General features: G+C 42.9%; 2 protein-coding genes across 4 annotated transcripts in view; one reads left to right on the top strand and one right to left on the bottom strand.

Annotated features, from left to right (window-relative positions):
* The window catches only part of LOC142774965 (cell adhesion molecule Dscam1-like), a 492,538-nt gene that overhangs the window by 217,228 nt on the left and 249,982 nt on the right, over positions 1–25,328 (top strand). For all 3 annotated transcript variants that reach the window (XR_012886599.1, XM_075876112.1, XM_075876103.1), the window contains exon 3: positions 8,181–8,342. Coding sequence is in view for 2 of the 3 variants with exons in the window: in XM_075876112.1 (XP_075732227.1) it covers positions 8,181–8,342 (162 nt within the window). In the remaining variant the exon portion in view is untranslated. The remainder of the gene's footprint in view (positions 1–8,180; positions 8,343–25,328) is intronic.
* LOC142774970 (ubiquitin-conjugating enzyme E2-17 kDa-like) lies at positions 1,462–3,116 on the bottom strand. The gene is made up of 2 exons (XM_075876122.1): positions 2,836–3,116; positions 1,462–2,025 (listed from the first exon to the last, which is right to left on the bottom strand). Exons 1-2 carry the CDS (start codon positions 2,999–3,001, stop codon positions 1,721–1,723), a joined length of 471 nt encoding a protein of 156 aa, XP_075732237.1. The 5' UTR covers positions 3,002–3,116; the 3' UTR covers positions 1,462–1,720.

Below are 25,328 nucleotides of genomic sequence, written 5' to 3'. Positions count from 1 at the left end.
GCATAGATGGACGCATGAGCGGACGCAGGGGCGGATGCATGGACGAACGCAGGGACGGACGCATGAACAGATGCACGCACGGACGGGCAGACGGGCGCATGGACGGATGGAAGCAAGAACGAATGGTCGGACGAATGCTTCGCCCCACTCTCCATCATTTACTCCGTGGATATGCTGCCATTTTTTTTTCTTGAAATGGTGTTTATGCTGGCGATATGATAGCTGCACCGCTTTAACAGGTAAAACTGAGCTGTGGCTGTAGGTAGTTTACTGTGCTGCATACTGCAATACGATGTTTATTAGTAACACTTCTACGAAAAAAACCTTTAGGCCGGCGCAGAACGCGCAGCACAGTCACAGTGAAAGCTCGAAGAGCTACCTTTCGGAGCCTATGTGAAGCACTCCTTTGAGTAATTGCTACAAGCACACCTGCAGAGTACCCATTACTCTACAAATTATTCTAATTTTTGTATGGTAGCTGGGCGTTCACTGGGTCATCCTTCATCAATCTTCATAGAAACTTGTACCAGTACAAACTAGCGAACAATTCTGCGCAATTTTTTTTTATGCTGGGGCTGCTTAAGGTGAATTATGCCTGAAGGTTTCGTAATAGGTTGTAGCTTTAAATAAACAACTTTTACGCAATTCGCACTTTGTGACACATGGTTGTTGCTTTGCTATTCAAAAATGCTTCATTACTGATATTAACGGGATTCCTTTGCCTATATACATCAAGCCTGCCTAAGACCAGTTAGCAACAACGCTTCATAGCGCCGCTGTGGCTCTGTGGTATAATGAGGGGCTCGCACGTGAAAGACCCGGGATGGGATCCCATTGAGTACTTGACTTTTTTTTTATTTCATTTACGTAGTCTTCTTTCTTTTTTCGCGCTATAGCGGTAATGGACACAGGTGGTAGCGGAGGTGGCGGCGGTGGTAGTGGACAACTACGGAGCACGTGGGGTCTCATAACAGCTTTCCCTGTAAAACCTAAGCGCGTTCCACCCGAACAAAGCATCGATGCCTCTCTGCCACCATGGCTTGAACACTTCAGCATTGATTGCACAGTTGCCAAAGTACAACATAAATAATAACTTCAAAAAGCTACTGAATTTGTTGAACAAGTTTTAAAACGACAAAGTTGGCGAATTATATTGATCGTTTACCTCTTACTAATGTTCTAGCACATACCCATGAAGAATCACGAAGTTTCGCTGCCATTTTTTCTGTCATCAAATGCTCGCACGCATAAGGAACAGTACCCGCTTTGTTTATGAAGTAAATATGAGGCTTACTGACACGAAGCTCACGGGATCGAATGTCGCAAGTGGCGGCCACGTTTTCGATCGCAATGCGTTGAATAAAAAAAATAAAGAAGATGGCTTTCACAGCTCGCCTTAGGCAGTTGCATATTCAATCATGTGAGATTTATTATTTTTGATTGCTAGGAAGATAAAAAGACCACGAGGGCAAAGTGCAATTTAATCTCTTTCGTCATGAGGAATAATGACAGTTCTGAGTCATTGCATACTATTGCATGACCATGTACTCTCCTCAGCGATAAAACAATTATGCCACCCTCACGACCATTATATGCTTTTGTAGTCACATTAAGCTAACAAGTGGCGCGACAACCCCATACGGTCAGTTCAAGGAAAAGAGTGATTGTCAGTTCATAATTTTTCTCTTACATAACAGCAGTTGCCACACGGCACGCAGTGTCACTCCATGGCATAACGCCTAGTCCATTCCTTAGCGATGGCGTTGTAGGCCTCTTTGTCCGTTTTGTACACGTTGGCCACCTCGGGCACGAGCGGATCGTCCGGATTTGGCTCGCACATGAGCACCATGATGGACATCAGCACCGTGGCTATGGTCAACGATGGGCACCAGTGCGACTTGAGAATGTCCAGGCATATGTAGCCGTTGTTGTTGATGTTTGGGTGGTAGATTCGCGTGTTGAATTTCACCTCGGGCGGCTTGAAAGGGTAGTCCTCGGGAAAGCGAATTTTGAGCTTGAACACTCCTGCGTTTTGGAAACAGGGCAGTTGAACAAAAATCTGAAATCTAAGCAATTCTTGGGTCTGCATGAACGCCGAATATTTTTACAAAGACCCATTATATTGAAACATATCAGTAATATTTAAAGAAGCCCTTTAAATATGCACACAAATGTACATTATAAATTTGGATTTTAGACCACGACACGCAATGACCCTCCCCCGCCGCTATGGTCTTGTAGTTACGGTGCTCGTGGGATTGAATTCCCGCCATAGCGGTAACATTTCGATGAATACGAAATGCTAGAGGCATGTGTACTTCATTTGAGGGTAACCTTACAGACGGTCAAGTGGTCGAAGTTTTCGGGAGCCCTCCTCTACACTCTCATTCATAATAATACCATAGTTTCGGGAGGTAAAACTAACTCTTACAATCATATTTGTTTTACAAGTTATGACGTACTTTCTAAAGCTTGAATCATAGAGATAAAATAACATGTTATCGCTCTATATGGCAAAAAGCATGAACTCTTGACATCCTGCCGAAAAAAGTGCGTCTCCGGTCTGAGGAGTGTGCCTATAAAACATGCAAGCGTCAACCTGTTACGTTTTATTGAGAACCCTAAGCCAGCTCGCAATCGCTCTACTGTCATTTCCAAAACAAATGCCCAAAGGGGATACATGGCAGGCAAAGTGAAGAAAACAAATAAAAAGGCGTTGACATGCTTGGTCGTCCTCCTTTTACATGTCGCCTAATTTGGCTGATGTAGTATTTAGGCCCCGGTCAATGTCAACGCTTCCGGTGAGGTACGCCTTGCTTCGCGGCTCACGCTTACCTTTCTCGAACGGCGAGTCGTCGGGCCCTACGATGGTGGCCTGCCAGAGAAACAAGTCCTTCGGGTCCACGGGTCCCGCCGAGCAGTTTGTGGGCGGGTCCTTGCTTATCTCGCGCAGCTCCCGTTGAATCTTGGCCAGGGCCGGTTTGCCCACTATCTTGGACATTGGCGCGCAGCTGAGACCACGAGCGTACCTGACGGCGACGCCGTAGGTCTACCCTTTTGCTGGTGTGTGCATTCCGATTCGGACGATGCCTTTCCCGCGTCTACCGGTGATGATGGTGACGATTCCCAGAAGAATGGCACAACCCACCGAGTGGATTCAGCCACAAGGCGTGCGGTGGTAGGAATCGGGAAACAAAATGAAGAAATAATAAAAAGGAGAAGCAGGGAGGCGAAAAGTGGGCCAAAGTTATACGAAAAGGATCATCTAAAGAGAAACAAAAATATTTGTGATAAATTGTACTAAAAGCACACCCTTTCTTCTTCGTCGTCTTCTTTGTTGGTTCATAACAAACGCAGTGTTGTTGGCAATTTCCACATTCGTGGCGCAGACACAAAAGTGAGCTTAAGCCATGTTACGTTATAACTATTCAGTTAAATTTTCTAAACGTAGCATCTCTATTGTTTTATTTAATAATCTTTATTCATGCGAAACATTTGAGACATGACGTTGAAATTTCAGTTAACGTTTGAAGTTTTTTGATACAGTATATATTGGTTATACTTATGAAAGAAAATTTTGAAATATACATCCTTCAATCAGGTGACTTTTGAAATATCTGCTTTGGCAGTATGTAGGCGCCTGTGCGCAACTTCTTTAAGAACAAAATGGTATCCACGAAAAATACAGTGGTGGCAATACATTTGGTTCAATTTTCATTTAATATAAACTTTATCTCAGAGCAAGAACAATACACGTGTCCTGGTGTTTGTTACAGGGTGCACGTACAAAACAGCGAATTTCATTTTTCATAACCACGAACCAACCATTCTCGCAGTTTCAATCAAATGGTGTTTCAACAAAATAGCATCTAGTAATGTTACCCTATGGAGCTTCATGAAAAAATCCACCCACCATGGCCTTCCTATTCCTCTCTCTCTATATATATATATATCTCCACCCACCACGCCCGGCCTATCCGCTGCGTTCGGTACTAGTCAAGGTCAGAGGAGAGCGAAAGCAATAAATGTGAATGCCTGTTATTGCTTCTTTAGAACGAAGTGGAAGCCCAACAAGAACCAAGCAAATGTACAATGACGCGTTACCTTCAGCGATCCCTTAGCGCCGAAGTAGCACCCAGCCATTGAGGATGATGACCAGTAGCCTCGGAAAAGGACACCTTGTTATTAGAGAGAGAACAGAAGATGAGATAGAACGAGGAACAAAGAAAGAAAAACTAAACAAGTTCTATGCGCAAACAGGGTCGTAAAGGCGTCATGCCTGAGACTTCCAGGTCCCGCCGACTTTTCCTGTCTTCGCCGTTCGCGCGTTCACAACGTCTTAGACTCCTTTTTACGGGTACTTCCGCAATAATAAGCTATATAAGAACTCAAGGTAGGAAGCACCTTCCGAGGATAGTAAAAAAATACTTCACCAGCAGAGCGACGTGGCATGTCCTGATTAGAAGAGACGGTTTTGTTGTTGTTTTTTTTGTTGTTTTTCTGGCTTAAGTTTTATACAGCGTGCTCCGATTTCTTCCTAATGAGAAGAAGTGCTAAGAATAATTTAAAACGACTATCATACTTCAAGGATTGGGGTCCGTGCTGTCTAAATCAACATGATTTTTTTCACACTTATTCCTTCCTACGTGACAAATTTCACGAAGATTAGCTGTTCGCCAACGTGAACTACAGACGCATTCTTATACGAACACAAAGGACATACTCTTATTGTGCGAAATTTTTATCACTGCCGAGCACAATAAACCCTACTTTGTGGATAGTTCAGCTATGTGCGTTCGCCGTAATATTGTGTAGAATGTTGTTGTACTGCACTAAAATATGTCAGTTATCTCTAAAAGCTTAGAATTAGGCAGAGCTCAGCTAGTTGGTAAGAATTTGTTTTAGAAGGCAGGGCGTGAAAACGTGCACACGAGAAGGAAGTCAAAACACCACAGATGCCGAGCTCAGATCAGATAGTTCAGCTAGAATTACCTCATCTCTCTCTCATTTTAAGCTTTGTCTTTCCTTTTCGTTTCGTAGTCAATACTATGCAGCCGTACATTATTTTGAAGGAAAAACAATGGTAAAAACCATTCACAGTAGCGGATTCTTTAAGCAACACGTCTGAGGAAAACGAGGTTCATTTATTAGCCTTGTTACACAAGTAGCTGCAGCCCTAATTGTACTATTGTAAGGTTCTTGTATTGCACAAGTGTGTTCACTTTGGTAGACATTACAACTCGGGGTTTTTTTTTTCATTCTCGTAAGTGGAATTCGCGTTGCGCCCTTAGTATCAAGCCTTTCGTTAATATATTCAAACTCCAAAATAATATATTTCAATATGGTATATATACAGGAATTCCTTAATATAGTGTTGCCGTCATACTCTGGTAACCAGCCCCGCCGCGGTGGTCTAGTGGCTAAGGTACTCGGCTGCTGACCCGCAGGTCGCGGGTTCGAATCCCGGCTGCGGCGGCTGCATTTCCGATGGAGGCGGAAATGTTGTAGGCCCGTGTGCTCAGATTTGGGTGCACGTTAAAGAACCCCAGGTGGTCGAAATTTCTGGAGCCCTCCACTACGGCGTCTCTCATAATCATATGGTGGTTTTGGGACGTTAAACCCCACATATCTATCAATCATACTCTGGTAACCAATGACAGGATGGCGAGCAGTTCGTTCGAGAATCTGCGTTGTGAAATGTAACGCCCTCAATCACACAGAAAAAAGACAGCCTAAATACCCAATTCAATAGGAACACTTTATTTTGATTGTTTATATATGTAATGCACACACTCATATGACTGAATTTTATATCTGATGGCGAAACAGTTTGTTCTGCCCTCCGGTTTTGGGTACGAGTATTTCTGCACGCCATGTTTATTGCCAGCAGTTTGTGCGTAATTGTCAGTAATCTGAAACTATGTGAGCTAGATCACGCTTTCTATGAAAGCGCTTTCATTTTGTATATTGGTGTCAGTCTTTCGAAAGTGTCTGGGCTTTTCAAAAACTGCTGCATGATGCGTGAAAGGCCTAATTTCTTGGTGACATTTTCACGATACGGTTTTGGCTTAAAAAAGTTTACTTATGTTTGTACTTATTACTTGTGTGCATATGTTATCTTTGTATATATTATTGTAATGTACAGACACGTGAAGTAGCAAGCCAGGCAAAAAACCAAGCTGACGTATCCGCTAATTTTATTAAAGATTATTATCTCTATCGTACTATTTGCTGTGTCCCTCAAATTTGAACCCTGGGTTATCACATGAGAAAACCATATTATGAAGGTGGCCCAGCCGCGGTGGTCTAGTGGCTAAGGTACTCGGCTGCTGACCCGAAGGTCGTGGGATTGAATCCCGGCTGCGGCGGCTGCATTTCCGATGGAGGCGGGAATGTTGTAGGCCCGTGCGCTCAAATTTGGGTGCACGTTAAAGAACCCCAGGTGGTCGAAATTTCCGGAGCCCTCCATTACGGCGTCTCTCATAATCATAAGGCGGTTTTGGGACTGGGACGTTAAACACCACATATCAATCAATCATATTATGAAGCTGGAACTAGATGTCATGGGCATTCGAGGAAAAATTTAACCATGTGGCGATCCTTAACAAGCACCTGAAAGTAAATACCCAGGCTCAGGGTCACAAGTTCAATTAGACCCGTGTGCTTGAATTTAGCTCCAAGTTGAGGAATCTATGGTGGTCAAATTTTATCAGTAGCTTCCCAACACCGTGCCCCTCATGATCATATTGTTGCTTTGGCACGTAAAACTATATTAACAATCAAAATACACGGATGTTGCTATTTAGCTACATCTAAGGTACAGCCGTTGGGACTAGGAATTGAACCCAAGCGCTCATGCTGTCGTAACGCTACGCCTTAGAAGCTAAGCTATGCCACGGTGGCTTGATGACATGCCTCTCGAAATATCTGCCGATGCCGCAGCATTGGAGAATGCGTATTCTGGAGAGCGGGATCACGCAAGCAGCTGTCGCGTTGGGGTAATGCTGGCTCGACATAAGTGCTCCGGATGATGTAGGCTTCTGTGCTACCGTGTTCGAGCCAGCCAGCCGGTCTTCGCGCTATTGAATTTGCTTTTTGCGGGGGCGTAATAAAAATTAACGCGTCAGCCTCGTCTTCATTAGTCGTGCCCTTTCAGCGCTAGACGTCTTTTCTAGTTCACCCAGTGGCGCTGACGTCGCCTCTCATTATTTGGAAGGAACATTATTGGAAGGAACATTATTGGAAGGAACAAAAATACTGATTTTTAGACAAATTATGCGGAGTTGGCCTCACTCAATTTTTTTATGTTATGTACTTACGGTATGTTTCCAATTTTCAGAATGTGTGCCTCTAAATCAGAATTCTTTGCATTCATGTGATTCAGTGATCCTCGTTAAAAAATTCACCCATTTCCACGCAGTGTATCATAACGAGTGGGCGAACCACTGGGGAGCTTTATTACCCACCCAAATGCGCATGTAAAGGAGGAACAACGCGTGTGCATGGTATATACAGAGTTTTATTGGTCATAATTCGTATGTTGTGTTGAGTTATACGTTCCATTTAACCTTCAGTTTTACTGATTTGTGGTCCGTCAAATATAAAGCCAATGGTTCTCCGATGGAATTTAACCTGAAGTTTGCAAATACCGAGATTTATGCACGTTTCTTTTATGTAAAGGAAGTTCCAGAAGAGTGGCTCAGCCACAGCACGAAGTGCACCTAATGCCCTACAGATGCGTAGCGGGTACCTCACCTATCGGCAGAACGACGATTGGCATAGTGGTTGCTACCGCACTTCCTGCATGTACCTTTCATGTGCAGTGCCGTGATGGACATACGGTGGGTGTACAGTGGGCACCTTGCATGTGCTGTGCTATTATGGACATATGATGGGTGTAAAGTGGGTATCTTGCATATGCTGTGCTATGATGGACATATGGTGGGCGTAAAGTGGGTATCTTACATGTGATGTGCTACGATGTACATACATATGGTGGGCATAAAGTGGGTATCTTGCATGTGCTGCGGCGGACAATGCACAACGAACAAGCCTCGACCTTATGGTGCTCCGCCCCTAAAAATCAGCAGACGTACCTGTAGGAGCAAAAAACCGTCCCCTTTAAATGTATTGTCTTTCTCTCTGTTTTTGTAACCACACGCGCTTTCTATTCTCTGCAGTCATCCGGTCGGCGTACGAGGTGACCACTTCTGACGTCTTCGTGATCAGGGGCAACACCGCTGCGCTTCGCTGCGAAGTGCCGGCTTCGGTTCGTGACTTCATTCATGTCGTCTACTGGGAAACCGACGACGGCCTCACGTTGCACAGTGGCACCCTCGAAGGTAAGCTAACGCATTAGTATTCTCATTCAGATTAACTCAGATTAATTCAGATGGTGCTGTAAATTAGTTAATTACCTTTTGACGTTTAAATGGCATTTACACCATCTTTAACTGACAAGTTTCAAGGAACAGTTCTAAAAACAATGCTTCTATTTTGAAGCAAACGCTGTAACTTTCGTGCCACTTTTTGTTATTGAAATTTCATAGATCATCTCTTCTCTTTTATCGTTGGCAACAACTGCACGAAAGAAAGAAAAGAGGCCCGAATGTCAAGCAGGGTGATCCTTTTAGTAAACAATATGAACCAAACTGAGGAAAACCTGCTTCCAAAGGCAGCAAGCTGAAAGAAAACTTCGCACCAAATATCCCATGGATACGTGTAATGGTTTTCGCACTAAAATCCTGCGTTCCCTTTTCTAATGTGTAGTCGGCATTGATGCATCAATGATGCGAATGCAAGGTCTTAAGCATGCAATGTGCCAAGAAGGTGACTTTGAAGAATATTGTGATGCAGCTTTTTTTTTTTGTATCAGCCGGCAGTATGTAGCATAGATAGACAGTGAATAAACAAAAATATCTTTGTCGTCATATTGACAAAGATATTTTATAAGAAAAGCTTTCTATCGAAATATGCATAAAAAACTCGGAGAAAAGCTCCCGCCCATTTGTCTCCCCCCCCCCCTTAAACCTGATAATATTTCCTGCCCCTCAATTGCGGTCGCCAAAAAGAGAGCAGGAATGCAATGACATTTCGTCTTTTAACACAGAAGCTATTGCGTGCACTGTCGCGTCTTTACGTGAGAAGAAAGGAGACAATATTGAAAAAAAAAAGAACTGGTTGTTTTCAAAGGGTCTTCTTTATTAAAAGTGGACACGTAATTTCTATTAGACGTTTACAGGGCAGCGCACGTTTAAGTGAAATCAAAGTAGATTAGCATATTCGTTCTGTTGAAATGACAATCAGATAATGCAAGCCAAATTAGGCCGCCTTAGCATTTTTTTTCTGTGTGGGATGGTCTTATGTCAATGCCCCCTTGGGCAGCCAGACATGGTCGCAATAACACGCTGCACGACAGAGCAGCGAAGATTATCAACTCTACACGTGTTAGCATTTCACTTATACCGATTGATTATATATGACAATGATATTACCACGCGCGTTTCTTATTTACACTTGTGTTTCATTCCCTTTTCGGCAACACAGCCTGTCTGGAAATGCTCAGCGCAAACTGCGCCTCATTGTTCCAGAAGGTTACGCTCACTTCACGGACATTACACATTATTTTGGAACCTAAGTGGCCCCAAGTGATAACGCTAGAATATTCGACGCCACGTGTATAAATACCAACGCGCTTCACCGCTTGTCAGTTGATCGCCGGCCGACGCTCAGTTCGGCGCTATCAGTACATGTGTGTTGCTGTAATCTCACCTTCAGTTTCCTGGATACAAGTTCGGCCGAATAAACAGCTTCATCTGAACATCGAATGTGTTCGTTTAGTCCACGTATTGGCCTCGTGACAATATATTCTAGTCCTTCGTTAATAAATTCTGCGTTAAAGAGTGAGACATTCTGGGTAAACCCCGCTGTCGAGCTTTGAAAGGCAGTGGGTTTGGATAGAAAGAAATAAGGGGACGCTGGTCTGGCATCAAATATTATCGAATATTGGTGATTTCTGGTGAAGCGTTTATGTAGCAAGGCCGTTCACTTGAAGAAGAAATCAATGAAATGGCAAAAGTCAAAATGCGATGCTCTCTCCGACAAGCAAAAGTACATCTACATGCCACCACGATACACCTACAGAGACAAGCGTGAACGGTTCTAACCATTAGGCATATGTCTTCACGTACCCAGAGGCATACCGTGCATCAATTTCGAAAGCTTTCTTTTGTCCAAAATACTATACAATACAGCGAAAGTCTCAAACTCGCCTCAGCCGACGGGCCACAATCTCGAAAATTGACTCACCCGAGGGCCAGGGCAATCGCGATGGTAAAAGCATAAAAGCAGGGAGAGGGGAGTTCGCTGTACAAAACGTGAACTCACATTGTCATCTTGAAGGTCTTGTTTGATATCTGACGTATGACTTATTTCAAGAGACCATTCGGTGTCATTAATTCTACAATGTATCAATACCTATTTAAAAAATCACTCAATCAAAGAGGCCGATTCCCAAATAGAGTTTTTTTTTTCATTCTTATGTATACGACGTGGTTACCACAGGTTATACCTCACGACAAAATTGTTGAAACCAGCCATGATGGTCTAGCTTATGAACACACTTTTTTCAATAATAAACAAATCGGCAGCACAGTCATATCAAGTGGGCCACCAAATGGTAGGTCTGCGGGCCGCACATAGTCGAATGTTTGAAACCCCTTTAATAGGACTTAACTGTTCACAAGGACGTGCTTGTATTGAAATAATTATGTTTTGCTGCGTCTAAGCCTAAAATACATGAGTTGTGAAATTTCCCACTTGAAAACGACTTGAAGATTATCTATATTTCAAAAAAATGACTTTCATGCCTACATCGCCTTCTTCGTATACAAGGCCTTACAAGGCAGATGCACCACGTTAGTGATGCCTCTGCTAATCAGCTGCTACAGCTGCTGAATCCGGGCGTGTCTCGTTTCCTGATGCTGCTTCTGACTAATAAACTCTACAGCTATCTTCGTTTCACTTAGACTCTGACAATGAGTTCAATCACTAGTGTTTTGTCCATCTGATATTTGGAAAAAGAAGAATATACATAAAAATGATTCACTTGCTTAGAATTCCTTCATTGTTTTGCCCATATACTTCATATAGAGTCACGTATATTGAAAAATAATTACCTCTAAGAGCCACTTGATTATTCATGTCTGTTCTATGTGTGCTTTCTCAGCGCAAGAACGACTAAAGGCTGAAATGTATTCATTCGCATCCCCGTTGGCAATTTTCAGCTACTTGTTTTTTGTTTTGCAGTTAAAACAAGCTAGAAACAGTAAAACCGTCATCCATTTGCTTCATTATTGTTAAAAAATTACAACGAAAACAAGCAAGACGCTTGTTTTCGTTGTAATTATCTGGCAATAAAAAAAGCACGATAGCAAGCAAAATAAAACGCAGAGCCTCTTTCTTCCAAGCTAGACTTCTGGACTAATTCTCGTGTAAGCGAACAGCAAGATATCGAGCGCGGAGACCACTTTTCTCTGGGTATAGCCTAGAGACTGTTCTCATGGCTGAGCTGGTCCTGAACACAGACGCTTCATTTCCAAGAACGAAAAAAAAAACAAAGGAAGAACAACAGGAAGAAACGCAACTCGAAAAGATGGCAGCAGCGATCGAAGAGGAAGCTGGCCGGCAGCCTCTTAGAGTTTGTTCCGCCATGAGGAAACCGTTTTGCCAAGTTCCAGTTCATAAAAGAGACCCGGGAGGAAGTATGTGGACGAAAACGTACGCACAAACCCGAGCTGACCCTTTCTCACCCTCTCTCTTCCTTTGGTCATCCAGCTTCTCTAAAGCATGAGGCCCAAGCGACGTCGGGTGATTTGTCTTCATATATCATCAGCGACTCTTTTGATACAATCACGCCAGTGGGGAGGGCCATAGGGCTCTCATTTCACTGTGGCTGCGCTGAGCATTTTGCTTCTTTTCTGTTGACATTGCAAAGTGTGCTGCGGGAACTCCTACGTCCCTCCCTTTTCCTTTTGACTTGCTTCAATGTTTTATCTTTCTTCATTGCTCTCTCCACAGCGCTAATTTTATTTAGTTTTTTTTTCTCTCTTATAAGTCTAATACAGGGCACTACCAGCTTCTCTGCGGTAATGACGAGATTTATGTGACGGAGGCACTCCGTGTGGGTTACGAATAACGCCAACCACTGCATACGAAACATCGGCTTGCATGCAATTTTTTTTCCCTACTGACGATTCTTTCAGCATTAATAAGAAGGAGCACTTAATGGCATTCTGTCACGAAAACCCTTTTCATTATCTTCCCGACGCTAGCGCAACCACAAGTACTAGGAGGCCGCGGACGTTGTTGCATGTCGTCTCAAAATTAATCGATACACGAATTGCCAGCGACCTTTTTTTAGTGCTAACTTTTGCGCCAAGCCATCGCGCGTCCTGAAATAATATCTGAAGAACAAGGCCATGTCAACTTTTCATGCGAGTTCTTGCATTCGTTTCAGTTTCACGCAGACATTTTTTATTGTTTTCATTTCATATTTACTGCTCTCAATCCGCCTTTTTTTTTCCTCGATTCTACGGTGCATGAGCACTTCGCTTAGTAGAAATGTGGCGAAAGGCCTTCTGGCCTCGAAGGTCATAGTTCTATCAATGCCAGTCACCCCGGCCCCTACCAAAACCTTACCAAAACAGCAGAGGGCAGCACAAGAAAATGAAAAGGCGAATTATTAATTCTCTTTAAGTTTGCTGAACAGTCAATTTGCGATTTTCTGTTCAGTTCTGCGAGACAGACATTTAAATATTTGAACAAAGTAGAAATAAAATCGCAAAACCTTCATACTTTTTTTTTTCAAGCCGCACCTCTTTTACATCGTTTTACGTTACAATGTTCCTAAAACTAAACGAGGACCATTTAAACATTTTCCAACACAGCTATCTTTTTTATCAGATTTAAAATGTCACAACTGGGGAGAAAAAATATTGGTTGTATTTATAGAAAAAAAAGCGTAGGTCTCCGACTGCATCCTATAATTGTCATATACTCGCGGGTAAATTCGGTCGAAACTGCATTACTTTCGTTGCTGCTGTCATTGCGAAACGAGAGAGCTTCGTGTTCATTACAGATATGCTTTAGGTGCAACACAGTTTTACGACAAAAAAGGAGGCCGCTGGTAATTAACGTCCTGCCATATGAAAGTGAAGCATGTTCTGGATGAACGAATTCTTGATGTCTTCCGGCCCAGCCGATGTTAATGAATTTCTGTTCAGGGACCTTGCAAATATTGTGCTGGCATTACTTCGATTTTGATTCGCATGGAAGTGCGGTGTACGCAGAGCCAGCGTGTTGTTTATGTTCATTATTAGCACATTGCCTTCCAAGAATGAAGTCACGATTATTATTATTATTATTATTATTATTATTATTATTATTATTATTATTATTATTATTATTATTATTATTATTATTATTATTATTATTATTATTATTATTATTATTATTATTATTATTATTATTATTATTATTATTATTATTATTATTATTATTATTATTATTATTATTATTATTATACAGCGTATTTTTGATCGCGCCATTGGCAAATAGAGATTGATTCCCGGCAAACGCTCAATCCAACAAACCGGTATAAAGGAGTAGTGAACAAAGATGAGCCCTTCCCACACATATTAGTCGGTTATGTGAAAAAATTTTCCTCTGTGCTTTCTAAATTGTGCTGGCTTGTCTTTGCTCGCCATACCCTCACCCCTTTCCCTAGTTCAGGGTAGCAAACCGGACGCACGTCTGGTTCACCTGCCTACCTTTCATTTCTCCTATTACTCCTCCTCCTCCTCAGAGTATATCACTTCCATTTGTTCAGCGTGGGCTCACGTACTATTTTACTAACTTCATTTTTTTTGAGCACCGAATTGTGACCCAAATTAATTCTGAGGAATTCACCGAGGCTTTTTTTCCACTAGTTTTTGCATGCGTTGTTGCGCATACTTTGTGGCTCAAGTGATCTGTGCGCACACATATCCATGAGAGCCAACTCGTACTAAAGTCACACGGTAACCTTGGAACGTGATCGGGCCCGATCCGGCTGAACTTTTTTTATTGTGATTAGATACCTTATGAAAGCTGCAGAAGAGAGTTACTTATTTGATTACGATCGAGCTTTATCGCGATCGACAGCTCGCCGTACGACACTGGGCTAGTTGTAGTATGCTGGAGATAGTGCAATCGTGAACTTATCAGAGAGATCGACCAAAAGGTTGTTCTGAAACCGAATGCGAGAGAAATTAGACGCAGATCTGGTAGACGAGAAAAAAAAATATTGCCCTCTCTTTGGTTGAGCACTTAGCTTTGGACATTTTTGGTGTTATTCGATGCATATCTGTACGATACTTTAAAAAACAAGCCGAGAGGACAGTGAACTTTAGGGTTGATAACACGGGTCATCTATCCTTTATATGTGAGTCAGTATACTGGTTTACGCAGCAGCAGAAGGATAACAGAATGAGGTGGTTGACAGAGATTCTCTCTAGTATCATTAATGGGTGCATATAAGGCCTCAATTGACAACAAATACGGAGAGTTGCTTTTATCGTCAGATAAAACATTAGGCTCTACATGTTCATGACAGTGCTATTACTAGCGAAAATCTCGAAATCCTTGTTCCAGCACACTAAAGAAGTTTGTCCTTTTTAGTATGGTAGCGTTGTTTTCTTTTCCAATCACAGGAAGTGATTTCATTTTAGAGTAGTTTTTAACTTGTATTATACTTTTCGGTAATGCTTCTTTCACATAAACACCCCAAAGGAGGTTCAAAGAAGGCAAATGTCGTAACTTATATTGCATCTATAATGACCCGTAGTTAACTGGGTTCTTCAGAAACTCATTAATTATACCAACTGGACCACCAGCCACGAATCTCAGTTTATTGAACACTGACATGCTCAATAAACTTTTTAATGGTTCTACTAACATCGTTGATATGAAAATTTGTTTCTTTATTTTTCATTCCCAGAGCTAGCTTTATTGTTGCTTGCAAGCAGGATAGCTGATGAAACTAGCACTATTTGAAGTAAAAAGTGCCTAGGAACAAACTGGCATATGCCGTGATTATTTTTTCAGGTGCTGTCACGGCAGTTCACAAGGTTGAATACACAAAACACATGAATCCGCGTATAAAGGAAAATCCTGCTCTCAGCAAGCCCACGAAGCAAGGGCAAAAAACCACGCGAGAGACAGCGCCGAAATCAAGGGATCCAACGAGGGCATAGCAACGGAGCAGAGGATGGGAGGGTGGAAATCGTTTTTATGCGCCGCCTAATTAACCCTGGCTTGTTTACTTCATCACCTTTCCGGCTCTGAAGCGGGATCGCTGGGGGTTCGGCGTACACCGCGACTTGGGGGCCGGACCGCTTACTCAGCACTAGTCGCGTGTGCAGTGCCGAACGCTGCTGCTGCTGCTACGGCTGTTTCCGGATGCTTGCTGCGCTTTAGCGGTGCTGGATGGAGGGTGGGCTCGTTTATAGGGGGAGCAACAAGATCACTGCAGGCCACCAAAAATACTCTAGCTGGGGCAACGGAGCAATAGCTCCATCCCTGTCGCAGGCGTCTAGGGCCTGATAAGCCATTAGGCCCCGGTCACATAAAAGGCTTCGCCATTAGGCCGAGGCTATGGCCACCACCATCACGACTGGAGCAGATGCTGCGGCACTGCACCGCCCTCTGTACTAGCTGGCTGTTCGTCTCGAAGTACCTCCTTCCTGTGAGATCGCTAAGCCAGGAGTAATTACCTCGCGCCACCGTGAAACGCATAGGTAGACTTAGCCCGCGCGTCTCGAGGTTTTCTTCGTTTCTGTATTTATTTCCTTGTTGACTGAAAAGCTTCGTTTACTTTGTTTCATACCGTTGCGGCACTTATAATGCATTCAAGCAAGAGCAAATTTGGTCGAGTGAAGCAGCGTTAATGAGCAACGATGAGAACACGCTGCCTTCAGACGCACTCTTAATTCTTTGTTTTTTTCATATCTTTTTTTTTATTATTGCGTTGTAACCTGTGTAAAAGCCCTGTTAAGTGGCATCCTGGCATTGTTCATACAAAGACTTATGAATATTATGCTGCCGTAGTATAGTATAGGACATCAAAGACACTTTAGACGTGTTAAACTATTGAAACTTCCAGGAAGCTTCGGAAGACTCACGAAGGGGAAGCTGGTTGTGGTCTAAAAGTAGAGTCAACCAACAATACCAGCGCCTGATATTATTTACCTTCGCTTTCTTTATTTCCGAAGAGCACTGAATGGTACCACATTCTGCACATTGCTTAATAACAAACAGAAAATCAAACATATTGTAGTACCTGAACAGGCTCCCACATGATGTTCGTCGCAACAGCAGAGGATCCTCGTAAAGGCCGTACTAGAAAGTCAAAAACCAGTGTGTTGTTTTTTAGAGAGCTAAAGAGACGACAAAATACTATTGTATTCTTTGTCGCATGTATGTTATTGTTGTTGGATGTTTGCTTCGGGTGTTGCGGGGGCATTGTGTTCCAGCGGTATGCAAACTATGCCATTCCACACAGCCAAACAATTTGAAACCATATTTTCGTCGTAGATATTTGCTATGTTTACGTATACGGCGTACGTTAAGATTGATTTCCATCCTCATGAAGGGCGGGAGAGAGAGAGGGAATGACCTATCGCCGTATCTAGCGTCGGTAATTAGCCGAGGCAGTTTCCGGCTTCACACGTCTGATGATTATAAAGCAAATCGATTCTCCTGAAAATGTGAGCAAAATGCATATTTGGCGGGTCATACTTTCTTTTTGGACGTCGTGGGGACGCCACAATCAGGAAAGGGCAAAAGCAGAAACTTCATCTCAATTGCACTAATCAAATTTCACATTTCCGCGAAAACATATTATAGCCTGTGTGTAATAGCAAAAAAAAGTGACAAATAAAGCCATACTATAATTATCAGGTAGTCCACAGCGTTACTGCAGTCATTATGTAGTAATTAGGACCTCAATGTCATATTTAAAAAAATAGACCGAGGTTTTCGTAGTTAGTTTGTATTGTTCAGTTTCTTTTTTTGGTAATCTTTCTTGGGGATCAAGGTTATGAAGGTTTGTTTTTGAAAATGTCTGACAAGTTTCCCTACGTAAATATGGCAAGAACTAAGATCGCTGGTTATTGAAAGAAGCACAATCGGTTGCACTACACCTCACGTTCCACGGAACATGGAGTGAAAGTGCGAGCATTGAAGCACGAAGTAAGATGCATTAGGAATATTTCGACAAGTTACAGATGCAAATGTTCATGGTCAGACACGAGACAGTGTATGTTGTCTTTGAGAAAGCGTGCAAAAAAGCGTTCGAAGTACTGATAACTCCCCATCCGATATTACAAAGGAGGCCTCGTCCTGTATCATTGACGGCTGCCATGCCGTGAAACACGGCAATATCCTGCATTTCTGAGCGTCACGTCTTCCAGCAAACATCCTATTCGAGGATGACGAAGAAAAAGAAACACGATGGATTGACGTTCACACGTCGCATCAAGCCTGCGCACACGTCCTCAGCCTCGTGTAACAAACTCAGGTCCCTCATGCATATGAAACAAAGCGAATAAACATAAACAATACAAGACAGCATGCGAGGCACTCCCTCACTGTGGTGGTTGCGTCTTGTAGAACACTCAACATCCGCTGACGTATCTTTCTCGCTTTCGTTCTAAGCCTCCGGACGCATGCATACATTCAACTGCACACTGATATATGCTGCGAAAAAAAGGGACAAGGGGGGAACGATAGGTCCGTCAGGGCCTTGTGCCGATGGTAGCATGGTTGCCGCATTCCCAGCCATGTGTCCGCAAAGCAGCCGGCTTCTTGCGCGCCTTATATAAGACAGAAGAAAGAAGGCCTGAGGCGGGTCGTCGTAGCAGCGGATCGCTGCTCGCCCGTGGTCCGCTGGCCGGCGCGCGTGCATATATATATGCATGCGACTCCACGTGAAACAAGAGGAAGCATACCCTGAAGGAGCACAAAAGGCACGAGGAGGGGGGAGCAATCTTAGGGAGGAAAAAAGCGAGCTGCCGCTCCGCTGACGGATGGCATTGTTTGTGCTCTATCCGCGGCCCGGAGCGTTCTTTTGTCGACGCGTTCTCCTCGAAGCAGCCAAGAAAGGAACTAGCAGCAGCAGCAGCAGTAACGGACGGCGAAAGAAAGACCGGACGTGGGTGGGGAGAGCTTTCTCCTAGCGGCGAACCTTGGAGACATGTCCACTGTGCCTGCGGAATTGGCTGGCCGTGCGGAACGGGAATCCGAGCGTGCGCCATGGATATAGAGAAGTGGGAGGCGGGAGAGGAGCGAGGGAGGCAAGAAGGAAGCATGGCCGAAACTTTTGGGTGAATGTGTGTCTGGGCGAGAGGTGACTGGCTTCGTTGCTGTTTGCTCATACGGCAGCGTCCGATTTCTCAGCCGGACGCCGCGCCGCGCGGCGGCATCGTCTTGCACTGGATATCCCGCCAGGGCTCGACTCCTTTTACTTCTACCACGTCTCGTCGTTTCTGCTCTTTCTTAGCTTCGTCTGACCTCCTGTGTCGTAGAGATTTTTACACGCTCACCCTCCCCCCCCCCCCCCCATCTCGGCCTCCTCATCCTCATTCTCCCAGGCCTGCAGTAGCGTTATTTCGCCGTGTTTCCGCCAAACCTCAATAGCACCCTCCGCTCTCTTCGCGACCTCTCATTCATCCTAACGTTTGCTCCCCCGCCATGTCAGCTGCTGTCTCACTGCGCCAGGCTAACCGTGATTGCGCGCCAAAACTCTCGGTGCCCGAGCACGTCGACGACGACATTCTCGGGCTATATACGTCACCGAGAAGTTTTCCTTCTTCATAAAGGGGCTATATCTTTTTACAGACTGAAAGGGCAATAAGAAAGGCGGCTCCGACTCGGCAAAAGAATAACAGGAACGGGAACAAGGATTTCGCTGTTGATATTAACTGAGTCTCGCTGCTCGGGGAGGATAAATGTCATCGTGGAGTCCTTTGCGCAATTGCCCAGAAGAGAGTGAAACAAACGCGGCACAGCACTGCCCGCGCACGCTTCATATGTCGGCCCCATTCGTCTGGGAATTAGGGGAAGATTGTCGCTCAGGTCGACAGTAAGCTTGCTACTACGCCATTTTGTTCTTGTTCATATTACGGCTTACTTTTCAGAGTACCGCGCCCTCGTTCTGATTCTTGTTTTCGTTCACGTTGTGATGGAAACCCCTGCTTCGTGGTGTTTGATAAACCCAGCTAACTTTTCGTGAAACCTGGTGCAATAACGTCAGCGAGGTTGCGGCGTAAACTTTCTACGAGCTTACGTCGAGCTAACGTTAGACGGTGGAGAGACCAGTCAGACGGAAATTGTAAGCGTTTGTATGAGCCAGCCGTGGTGATACTGGTTTGAGTGGGGCCTTGCCGGTGAGAGCTATAGAACGTTCTGCGCCACGTGGTACATTTCCCCATCATACTGGAAGGTGAACGGGGGGTTCATTACAGTGACGACAGGCGTCTCCTCCTGGGAAGTGGCTCGGGAATCTCGGTTCTGTCCGGAGAGATATGTACATTCAGCAAATAGCCAGCCATCATGTGCTTCGCAATTCGAGTCGCCATCTGCCTCAACGCTGAGCTTCGTTTTAAAGAAATACCCAATCCACTTTTCCAGCTTTCGTTGAAAAACTTTATGGTTAAGGTATTTTGTACCTGTAGAGACCACCATTTATATTTAACTGAGCAGATATTTCAAAGGAAGCGCCGCTAAATATAAAGCTTTTTTTCTGTTTCCGCCGACTGGCGGACTTGAACTGCTTAACTTTTTTGTGGACTAGGTCAAAGGTTATAGTTTTTTTTACTTAGATATATTGTAATTCAAAATCCTATCGCTCGACAGCGCAAACATATAAGTAGCTCATACGTTTGACACGAGTACTTAATCTAGATAAAATGTCTAACGCATGGGCAAACGAAAGAAATCCAGACAAGTTTTGCTGAAGTTTTTTAATAATCACTAATCAAATATACTATCAGGCGCTTTGCCTCCATTAGCCATCTGCAGGCACGTTTGCTTCCCGCTTTGTGAATGCTGTTCATATTCTTCAGTTATTATAGTTATGCATTTTTAATCACTTCCCATACCGACATTGCTCCCTTCTTGTAAGGCCATATTGTTAGTAAAAAAAAAAGTCACAAAGTTTACGAATACAGCCATACCTTGTCCAGAAGTGCTATTTAACCATGTGAATTCGCAGCCGCATTAGCCAATCTATATAAATAAAAAATAACACTAATTTAGAAGAAATCATGCAATAAAATGTCTACTTGCGTTCTGACATCTTCATTGAAAAAAAAACATGCAAATACATCCGCTTACGTGAGCCTTATGCTTCCCGACGGCTTCAACTAGATTGTTCTTTTATTTCGTCATTGTCAAGTGATGTAATGAGGTGCGAAACTGGAGGACATTTGTACTTGATCTTCAAGATTTGAACGCATGGTGTGATTGGGCCCCATTAGCAATGGCTTCTCAATCGCAGACCTGGCTTCAATTTTTGGTGGAGACCAGGTCAAAAGGAAAGAAACGTTGCTGCGCGTAAAAGTGGTCTTTTAAACTCTACTAGCATGGCATTGCAAGTATAGTTTTGAAGTGTCTGCTACGCCGAAGTTCTTCCTCTTGCGAATAGGTGAAATACTCACTACACGTGCACCCGCGAAGCTGTGAACATATTTAATGTTGGAGCTGAAAATGATAATTATTATGAATGAGTGCTTTGTGATTGGTGGAACTGTAAACCAACCATTTCGTCGCAGAATTCGCGTTTTCACGACTGGTGCGATTCTGCGCTGCTGCCACACAACATTGCGTGCGATACTGACTCGTACTACAAGACGTTCGTATAGGTTTATTTTTTTTTCTGAAATCATATAAAGCACAAGCTTGGCGCTGTAGTATGACACCTGTTTGCCACGCATAACTGCTGGACTCGATTTCTGCTAACTGATTTTTTAATATTTATTTGTCTGCAAAAAGTTTAATTTTTTGCTCACGAATAACGCTGATTTTTTGCTTTCAACCAACGACGCCGACTCCGGAATTTCCTCAATACAGGCTATTTGACGCTATCGCGTTAACACTTGGATTACGCACAGATGTAAAATGTTGAGAAAAACACTAAATTTGTCATGATAACCTTTAAGTGCTTTGTGACTAAGGCCAGCATCTTGTACACAGTTATATCTTTATTTTATTTTTTTAATTTGTGTGTTGCTTGTAATCTTACCTGAGAACGGGTCATTGTGGTGATGCGTGTACGTGCAACGTTTTTTAAGACCTTTTTTGAAATGTGTAGTTTGTGATTACGCTTGTTCATGATGATGTTGGTATGTAGGTATGCCCCTCCTGCTTTGGACCAGCGACTTCAGCTCTCAGTATGATAAAATAAGTAAATAAACATACTTGGCGCTTGTAATAAACAAAACGCTATCAATTACCATGAAGACCTAACAAAAGAGTACAGACTATACTAAATAGAGATCTTGCATGGAATAACATTACGCGCTAATCGTGCTATAATGTCTCATGGTCAGAAAAGAACTCTACTCGTTTTGCCCTACGCTGGGAATCGGTTACCACTAATCCTCTTAGGCCTTAGAGCGCAATTAAGTTTCTCAGGTACTCCTTTTTTTATTTTTTGTTAAGGTTTCTGCATTGAAATCTGAGAGGTCGATGAAGCACGGAGCAGAGGGGAGGTCCTGAAAAGAAAAGAAAAAACGAAACATTACATCAACCTCCAACCCTCGCGCAAGTTTTGTCCTCTAATTTATTTTTGGTTGTATTTTTCAACTGTGCCGCGACTAAAAAGCACACGTCTTAAATGTTGTAACATGGCACCCTAATCATAACCCGGGACCTCGGGTATAAAAAGAGAGTAGTGACGAGGTCTCAGACCACTAGCTAATTATGGATCAATTTCGACAAGATGACATGTTGCAGCTTTCTTTCGCTGACCGAGGAAGGAAAACAGATGATGAGCACGAGCAGAGAAGATTAAAAAAGGGGCTGCCTTGATAAATATCTTATTACGTGGCGAAGCATTTATCCGCGAGCCAAATGAAATTATTCTATAATCTAACTTTTACAAGACCTCAATCATTATTCTAATCCTATGCGCGCAGCAACAGTATAGCAAGCGTTCATTATAAGTTTGCTCTTGCGCGCATGCAACGGGAATTTTTTTTTAACTCCAAAACTCTAATACGAAATAAAAGAAGGATAATACAGCGTTTTTTTTTAATTTCGCTTTGTATATTCTTAAAAATTGTCCCAGCGAATTTCATCCCTCATTCACTTTGAAAATTCAGGTTTGTTACTATACAGGTTTCGCGCAGATGGTGTCACTGAAGTAACATAACGTTATTTCATCTATCGCTCTTAATTCACCCAAGACGTACTTTCACCGCATGTTTCAGCCACGGTGAGAGTATGTTCACAGGTTTTCATAAAACCGAAATGCGAACACGCAGGTTAATCTTACACAAATAATAGGCCTGAAACTTTAGTTTCCAATGTTAAAGTCTAGCAGAAGTTTCTCAGTGGCGTTCGTAACATCAGAAAACGTTAAAACTAAGGAACTGGATGCTGGTTATTTAAGGGGCCTTTTAGTTACTAAGTGTGCATGTGGAGTGTGTGTCTTGTGCAGTGCATGTTAAACAAGCTCAGCCGCCTTCCTGTGCGAAGTGCGGGTGATAACAAGCAATCACTTTCAAACACTAGTTCAGACGTAAAATTCATTCCGGATTTCGTAACATTCCTGCTGTGCTTTTCCACATTCTTGCTTTCTTTCTTTCTTATTTTTCCCACTCCTACGAGTGCTATAGAAAAAGATTTATTTATGTTTTGGCCACAGCAACCTTCATACGACACAGTCGTTTCATCTGTACAGTAGTCTTTCTGTATATGTTTGACTGTTTTGTACAATCGACACTTAAGCTGAGGCATCTGTTATTAGAGGAGTCAGTTTCTCCATGCAACCGATATTGAGCCTTGGATTAATGCTCATGGTACAAGAAGGAAAAGAGTTGTTAGTAGACTTTTCGACATATATTGTACCTGCAGCTGTTTTTTTGTCTATCAACAATTACCTTCAATAGAAATTGCGTAATTGTACTACTTCAACAGACACATGAAGTTGGCAAGCAAGTAAGTCTGGACGCAATCGTTGAGGGTGAAAAAGAGCGGACAGTGGTCATCCCGTATCTGCACAACATTTCACATCGGTAGAAAAAAGTTGCCCTAAGGTATGGCATGCGGGTTGTCTTTTCAGCTTAAAACAAATTATTGAAGATTTGCCCAGCAGTAGAAAGGCTAGCCAACAAGAAAGGAATAGGAGAATAAGACAGATGTAGCATAAAACATGGCAGGAGGTACGTTGAGTGCAAAAAAAATGCTGTGTACGGAACTCCTTTCACATGTGGAAATGAATACGTCGGTCAGACGGGTCGAAGCCTGAATGTGCGCCTTTGTGAACATGAGAGTTCACTAAAGGGGGCCTCTTGTTCACACTTAGCGATGCACTGCAAGGAGTGCACCTGACAATCTTTACTTCACACGAATCGTCATTGCTGGATAATAAAAGCGTAATGTATGCAATGGCAAGCACAAATAAAGTGCAGGAATCCAAGCGTGAGCAATTTCTGCAGTGGTCGCAAACAAAAAAAAAAGAGCTTTAAACACGTTTCGCTTGTCGTTTGGATGGAACACCCCTCGGTTCATCGGGGTACTTGGAAGTAGGCCAAGTTTCGAAATTTTCAGCTCATTCGTACAGAAAGTGAAGGACTTCCTCGCGAAACAGAATACCTTACACTCTTTTCATTTACCAAAGAAGCTCGTTATTTACAGCTTGAGAGCAACTTCAATAGTTGACCTATGGTTGTTACGCATTTTTGCACACTTGTTTTTTTTTTTGCTATCGTAAAGCGTGACGACTACGTTTTTCACGCAATGTTTCTGGACAATTTACCCAAAAGTAAGCAGCTATAACTAATTGCTTTAATCAAACACACGTAAATATTCATTTATTATGAAAGGCTGATACTATAGAAGAGCTTGCATGTTGACAGGTCTAGTTTATTTCTAAATATTAGGTTCATTTCAAATATAAAAGTTAATATACGGCAACTAACTTTGGCTATACTTCTTTTTTAGAGTACCAATCACCGAAAAATAATGGTGGCAACTTTGCCTTCAATCACAATAGCTGAAACTCCGAGTGGGTACCGTTCGCACCGGAAGAACTATTTTTCTAGTTGTGAAGCCGGCTCTAATTCTTGTGCAGTTGGTCGTACTGTCAGGCTAAACAACTTCACGATTAACGAGCTTGGTAAAACCTAACATGATTTCGTAGGTATGCGTTGAATGGTTTTTGGATATAATATGTAACTGTGCCATTCACCCAGGTCATTCATTTTATCGCCAATGCGTTCTTGCGGCACGCCAAATTCATGATTTAATTGTGTAATATCGTTCCTACTAGGATCTTACTTGCAGTACATTGTGATTTTTAATTCTCAAAGTTACTCGAAAGTGCGCATCAGTACAAATGACCAGAAAATACAGAAGAAAATTACGTTCGCGCTGCTTCACACATTTAATGATGGTTTGCTAACACACCTAATGGAACTGGCCTGAGGATTAATGTCCTAGCCGCTGTATCTAATTTCGACATGTTGACATATATTTGTGTGTGTGCGTGTGTGATTTTCTTGACTGCACCGTGCCAAACACTCATTCGTTCGGTGTCTTCATGACACCATAAAAAATCTCGATCTGTAAAAAAAAGATTAGCTAACTTGAATGAAATCACTACTGCGTAATCCAAAAGCAACAAGCTGTTACATCCAACTTTTGACGCACCCGTCAGAAATAGCCTATGCATAACAATCTAAATATCAATTTCCGTGGTATATGTAACAGCTGCACTTCACGGAAAAGCTGCAACATTGTTTCATTGCTGATAGTTACGGTGGTATTCAGAAAATTTTATTCCTTCCGCGTTGGAATGGCCGACAACGCACTTTGTGATGCCGGTCGTTGTGGGGAGACGCTACATTTTCGTGTCTAATGTTCAGAGACGGTAACTGACGTCCGTCGTAGAACACCAAGACAATAGACAAATGTCCGTCGAAACTATCATTGCATGTCATCGACAAAGCGCAACGCTCCTGAAGATGGTGAAGGCACTACTGAGATTTTTCGAAAGAATGTACTTG

The sequence above is a fragment of the Rhipicephalus microplus genome, chromosome 2 (assembly GCF_043290135.1).
Source record: "Rhipicephalus microplus isolate Deutch F79 chromosome 2, USDA_Rmic, whole genome shotgun sequence".
NCBI lineage: Eukaryota > Metazoa > Arthropoda > Arachnida > Ixodida > Ixodidae > Rhipicephalus > Rhipicephalus microplus.
This window is presented reverse-complemented; position numbering and strand designations above follow the sequence as displayed.